Source organism: Populus alba, chromosome 11 (assembly GCF_005239225.2).
Source record: "Populus alba chromosome 11, ASM523922v2, whole genome shotgun sequence".
Classification (NCBI taxonomy): Eukaryota; Viridiplantae; Streptophyta; class Magnoliopsida; order Malpighiales; family Salicaceae; genus Populus; species Populus alba.
Window position 1 is genome coordinate 14,559,065 of NC_133294.1, and position 6,467 is coordinate 14,565,531.

Here is a 6,467-nt window from a genome sequence, read left to right on the forward strand (position 1 = left end):
AACAAATACATTAATTAGTTGAGGACCAAGTCGATTGGGTTTGACCTCAGTCCACCTTTGTTTTTCACCGGTCAAACTAACTCACTCCTGTTTTTTTAACTCAATCTAGTCCATGCTTCAGGTTAGGCCAAGTCTCAGGTAAACCTTTCGAGCTAGTTCAGATTTTATAACTAGGATCAAAGCCTTGAAGTTTCAATTTTCTTTAATTTTTTATTTTCTTTATTTTAGACTAAAAATTGCATAATGACATCATAACTCAATTTTGAATCCCAGAAAAAATTGTTTCATAAAGAATACATTTTCTTTTTTATTCAAAAATAAAAAAAAATCCAACATTTAAAATCAAAAAAACATTTTTGAGACACGAGCAGATAAATGCTTAAGCCGCAACAGTCCAAAATAACCAAACTGTGATATTTTGATACAATGAGCTAAAAAAGGACTTAACGAAAAGAAAGTAGAGGTTGAAATTCAATTTGATCGAACTAATTAAATTTAAAGATTTAATAAAAATTTTAATGGGTTTGATTGATTTAATTAAAGACTTAATTAAAAAAAATTAAGTTTTATAGTCAATTTGACCTAAATTATAAAAATTAATTAAGTTTAAAAAAACTAATTTAACTTTTAATAGATTTTATCAATTCAATCAAGGATTCTATTAAAAAAAAAAATCAAGTTTAGAGATTTAATTTATATCAATTCTAAAAAGTTAAAAAATCAGAGACAATTAAACTATTGAAGAGGTTAAATTATTGCAATCATCATGGCTACAAAAAAAAAAAAAAAAACAGAGGACACCCAGAAGAGAGTTCTTCGCGCACCTTATAAACAGTGAAGTTCCATAAAAAACTCCATTTTTTTTTTCGAGTCTTCAGATAATAAGTCATAGTTATTAAAAAAAAAAAAAAAAAAGCCAAATCTTTGGGATGTGTCTATCTATTTTACTGGGTACAAAAAGGAGAGGACAAGTTCCAGGAGTTACTTGTATACTCTCCCTTGAATGGAAGATGAGAAAGTGCAGCAGAGAACAATAAAAGATTGAAGGAAATAAGCATCTTTCTCCATTAGGTGGTGCTTTCATATGCACAAACTATGAACAATCATCAGAACCAACAGAAAGAAAAGGGAATAATCACTTTAATACAATAGCAGATGGCAACATTATGCATAGAAACCACACTCTCCACTGCACCAACTTGTTCCTGGTTGACAACAAAACATTGGGACAACCTGCTGTGACTCATTCAACTGAGTTGCTTCCCTTCATAAGATACTAAACTACTATGTAAACCTTATAATTGGTGTAGTATAATAGGAGCTCCATGTTGTGGTTGAAGAGTTATGACATTACAAGGAGCATGCGTGTAAGAGGGTGAAAGCTCAAACCAGAAATTTTGTAGAATCATAGTAAGAGCCATCTTTGCTTCAGTCAAGGCAAAGTTTTGGCCTAGACAAAATCTAGGGGCCCAACCAAAAGGGTAAAATGCAATTTCATCCTTTGATGCTTTTGAAACTCCTTCAGAGAATCTCTCTGGTTTGAATTCTTCTGCGTTGTCTCCCCAATACTCAGGATCATAGTGAAGAAACAAGAATGGTAACAGGAGGTCTACCCCAGCTGGAATGGACATTCCTTGAATGCTTGTTTCCTTTAGAGTATGTCGATACAGAAGATTCACAGGTGGATATAGTCTTAGTACCTCGTTTAAGATCATTGAGACCTGCAAATTTATTTAGTTTCATAAACCAGGGATTTATAATCGTTTCCAAGGAGTTGACTGTAGCTTACAAAACATGATAAATTAATGCGTGAACAAAAGAAGTACTTACAGTTCTGAGTTGTTTTATACTATCGATATCAGGTGCTCTCTTGCCGCAAATCTGCAAAACTTCTTCTCTTGCTTTCTCTTGCCAGACTGGATGCATAGATAGAACTATCAATGTCCAAGTGAGTAAGTTTGCTGTGGTCTCTTGGCCTGCAAAGAAGAACAACTTGCATTCCTCGATTACATCTTCAATTTTCATGTCATTATCAGCATCATCCCTGCCCTGTAAAAGCAAGCCTAGCAAGTCAGCATCGCCTGAGTCTCCATTTTGCATGGCCTGCTCCTTCTTATGGATAATATTTCTCAATGCTGCTTTTATCTCTCTGTCTATACTGTATCTCTTCTTGTTCTTTTTAGAGGGTATGAATCTATTGGAGAAGCGCAAAGAAATGAAATTTTGTTAACTGGGATTTAATGTATTATCAGACACTGGTTAAAAATTTTAACAAGCACCGAGAGTAGCTTGAATTTGCAAGAGATAAATGGCATTAATATGTACCTCAAACCAGGGAAGTAAATGGAATAAAAAGCTTCAAGGATCAAAATAACTTGATCCTTTTGAAGATCAAATATTTTCTTTCCCTCTTCATAGCTGCTTCCAAAGGCTGCTCGAGCTATAACATCACTTGCAAGAATATTAAATTCGCTTGCAACATCCAATTCACATGATCCCTGAGGACCTGCTAATTTCTTCCATCGCTGAACCAGATCACAACAGCAGGCTGAAAATGCTGGGATCATCCCCTGTTCACATACCAGCACTAATCAGCATATAGACTCTAATACCATATCAAACGTTGATTCAATTCAAAAGTTAAAAAGCTAGTGATTGAAGGCTAAAGATCTGGAATACGAAAATCCTTATAAAACACGTATACAAGTTAAATGGCTATACTAGTTCCCGCAAAGTTTCTTTATGATAATTCAAGAATTCTTTCAAGCCTCCATCTCAAGTTTGACTACAGTACACGTTTTGGTGTGTTTAGCGTACCATCACCTCAACTTGTCAAAAAACCATCTGAATTCAACAGAATACCATGTTATAGAACTATCTCAATTCAATAGCTCAATCACAGGTTTCAAAATATGATTTATATAACTCTCTATCACTCCTTGCCATTTGCTGAAATTGATGAATGTTTTCTGGATCAGTTTTTGCTTATGCAGCACATTGGTCAATTGATAAAATGTTAGGAAGTCCAAATAGATTCTAAATTTTCAAATGCAAGCTGTAAAAATTTCTTAAGAATGTTAAAACTTGCAAGATTCAGGTAGGTGAAGTTACCCTTAATCTCTCAGCGTGGAAGGCAGGTGTCATCAACCTTCTGCGCTTGGCCCATTTGTCTCCTTCCAAGGTTGAGACTCCCAGCTGTAATAGACCCACAAGGGCATTTTGCGGTGGCTTTATAATGTGACCACTCGTGTCTGTTAGCACCAACCTCACCAGCTCTGGATCAGCTAATAGCAGGCTAGGTCTTGTCCCCATCCAACACAGGGAGACCTTTCCTGTTCTCGTTCGCATTACAAATCAGGATAATACCGCTTACCAAATACATGTACGAACAGAAATTCCTAGAAATAATAAAAAAAATCTGAAAAAATGAGATAGCTTGTGAAGCTGCTGCTCACCGTAAATTTGCACCATTTTATAAAAGAATGGAAGGACACGTGGTGCAATTTCTTGATTTAGAGCAATTGGCCTGGACCTAGCTTCTTTAGAAGACCTTGCAAACTCTTTCTCATCACCATTCAAAAGCTTGTAAGAGGTGCCTCTGATCCCTTGCTTCCTCAAACGCTTCTCTTGGCTTTTCGGCTTCAGCCAAAAAGTGTGAGCAACTCTAAACACAACATAGAGAAATAGAAGTAAAGAAGAGGACAGAAACCCTCTGAAAATAAAATCTTCCATTTTTGTTCTTTTTCTTTGGTTGGAAACTGCTGCTTCAGCAAACTTGGGATGGATGAAATTTGATGGAAATGAGACCCGATTGGTGAAGAATTTATAGGGCTTTTGTTAGCTCCTGTTTGAACTTGAACCTTATTGCTTTCCTTCCTTTATTTATTTTATTGATTCCAATGACGTCGACCTTTTGTTTTTCCTTGACAAACTTGTAACCCATCTCTTGTCTCATTGTTTCACAAACACCAAAATAACGTGTATTGATTTCAACAACAAAAAAAATAAAAAGTGAAAACGACAGAACGAGAATATAAATCCTAATTTGCCTTGCAGCCCAAGGGCATGAAGATTATTCTCACGTGATATCCGATAATACTATATTATTACTTACATGACCCACATGATGCCACGACTTATTTATTTTATATAAAAAATATTTTAAAAAACAGGGATTTAAAAATCTTAAGTTTTTTTACAAAACTATACCTAAGAATCTTGGATATGACTACAACACCTGACGTAAGAGTAATATTTATAATATTAATAATAATAATATTAAACTTGCATGACCCAAGTTTAAGTGAACTTGACTGCAACACCGGACTCAAGAATATTGGATGTGGGTCTGGCTATAAGGTTACGTCATAAAAGTGTTATAATTAAATAGATTAATTAAAAAAATAAAGAAAAAAAATCAACAGGAAGAAAAAAAATTAATGAATAAAAAGAAAAAAAAATTGAATTAATTAGGTTAACCCTTTAAACCAGGTTATCCCGTAAAACCTGGGATTCACATTATAAAATTTTAATAACTAAATAGAAAAAAAATGACGGTTTACCCAGAATTAACTAGGTTAACCCGTCAAACCAAGTTAACCCGTTAAGCTCAGGATACATGTCATGAAAGTCTGATAATTAAATAGAAAGAAAATTAACTTTAACAAATTGAACTAAATGAAAAAAATTATTAAAAAAAATCCGGGTTAACTCGTCAAATCAGGTTAACCCATCAAACCCGGGATCCGTATCATGAAAATCTGATAGCTAAATAAAAAAAAAAATTAACATTAACAAACTAAATCAAACAAAAAAAAACATTAAAAAAACAAAACCAAAAAACAAAAAACAATTATATAATTTAATATAATACAATAATAATTATAATTATAATTATAATTATAGTATAAAAATTTTAATAATATAATATATTAATAAGTAAATATATTAGTAAAAGGTGTGGGAAAGCTACAATAGTTTTCCCACACCTTTTAAAGTATTACTTAATGGTCTTGCTGTTGAAGTTATCAATTAATTATAACTAAAAATAATAGCAGTATTTTATTATAGCGGAAGAAATTATGAATTAAAAATGTTTTATTTGTGGATTGCACTAGTTAAGAAGAGTTATTGTGAATTATAAGTGATTTCACTATAAATTATAATGCTGGGTGGGTGGGAGCATAATGAGGTTGCAATTCGATTTCCCTAGGTTAGCTCTAATTTTGGTGCGGCTGCAGACACTTGACACTAGGGCTGGCAAGACCTGGATACCCGCTTGCCAAGTGGGACTCCAAACCCTAGGCTGCAAACATGATGCTGGGGATGCCAAGACCTAGGTGCTTGCGCGTCAAGTGGGACTGCAGGCCCCAAACTGCAGAAACATGGCATTGGAACTGGCACAAGCACGAGGTTGCAAACCTAGGCGAGCAGGTTTATTGAACCGTGCACAAGGGCTGCATACCCAGGTGGTGGGTGCAAACCAGCGCGAGCGGCACAACCAAAGCGCATGGCTGTAGACACAGGCAAGTGGGTCGGCCAATCCGCGCGTGTAGGGTTTGCAAGCTCACTCACGATTGTAGACCCTCGACTCTAAGGTCGCAAACCCTCTCGTCTAGGTTTGCAGAACCCCGCACTTGCGTGTGTATAATCGGGAGCGGGGTTCAGACCCGCCCCCTAGTATTTTTTGCCATGTCTGGGGTCTGCATACCCACGCGGCTAGGCACGCCTGGGTTTTGTTATGCCAAGTCTAGAGTCTGCAGACTCCCCCAGGGGTAGCAGACCCATGCTGCTGGGTCTCCATACCCCTATAGAAAAATAACAGGTTTGAAAAAAAAAATAAAAACAAATATAATAAGTAATAACAATTATTGTTATTGTTATTGTTAATAAATTTTATAAAAAGATTATTTTTTTAACTTTAAATTAATATTTTTTTTCCTTTAATTCATATTAAGATATTTTGTATTATTTTTTTATGTGATTATATAAAAAATAGATTTAAAACAATAAAAAATATTATCTCAATATATTTTTTAAAAAAATATTTTAAGATATTTCTAATTTTATTTTTTACTCTCTTGAAATTTTTTTTCTTTTCTCTTATTGATTTTTTTTTCATACTGTAAAGAGAAAATAAATTAATGTGATTTTGTTTTATATTATACAAAAGTTAGGTGACGATAATTGTTTTTTTTTCATTTCAGGTTGGGTCGAATTTTCTTATTAAAGCATGTTTGGTTTTGCATTCCAAAAATACATTGAAAGTTTTTTGAAATTCTTTTATTGTTTTCTTTACTTCAAATTAATATTTTTTTATATTTTGTATTTTTTTTTAATTTTATTTTTAAATATATTGAGATTGGGTGTAGTTGTGCAACCACACCCAAGAGAAATATATTAAGTTTGGTCTTTAATTTAAAATAGCTTTAGGTCCAGCCGTCACTGAACCCATTAGTCATGGGTCT

At 33.9% G+C, this 6,467-nt stretch overlaps 1 protein-coding gene across 1 annotated transcript; it reads right to left on the bottom strand.

Annotated features, from left to right (window-relative positions):
* Positions 1-1,041: 1,041 nt before the first annotated feature.
* Positions 1,042-3,856, bottom strand: LOC118038274 (cytochrome P450 CYP72A616). Its single transcript, XM_035044587.2, has 5 exons — positions 3,456-3,856; positions 3,112-3,332; positions 2,326-2,570; positions 1,831-2,194; positions 1,042-1,721 (listed from the first exon to the last, which is right to left on the bottom strand). Exons 1-5 carry the CDS (start codon positions 3,730-3,732, stop codon positions 1,296-1,298), a joined length of 1,533 nt encoding a protein of 510 aa, XP_034900478.1. The 5' UTR covers positions 3,733-3,856; the 3' UTR covers positions 1,042-1,295.
* Between the last annotated feature and the right edge of the window lie 2,611 nt (positions 3,857-6,467).

Excerpts from the sequence above, each read along its gene's own strand:
- LOC118038274 (XM_035044587.2), bottom strand. The coding sequence starts at position 3,732 with ATGGAAGATTTTATTTTCAGAGGGTTTCTGTCCTCTTCTTTACTTCTA. Across the intron at positions 2,571-3,111 it reads TCCACGCTGAGAGATTAAGG|GGGATGATCCCAGCATTTTC; the intron begins GTAACTTCACCT and ends GTATGTGAACAG. Across the intron at positions 1,722-1,830 it reads GTATAAAACAACTCAGAACT|GTCTCAATGATCTTAAACGA; the intron begins GTAAGTACTTCT and ends ATAAATTTGCAG.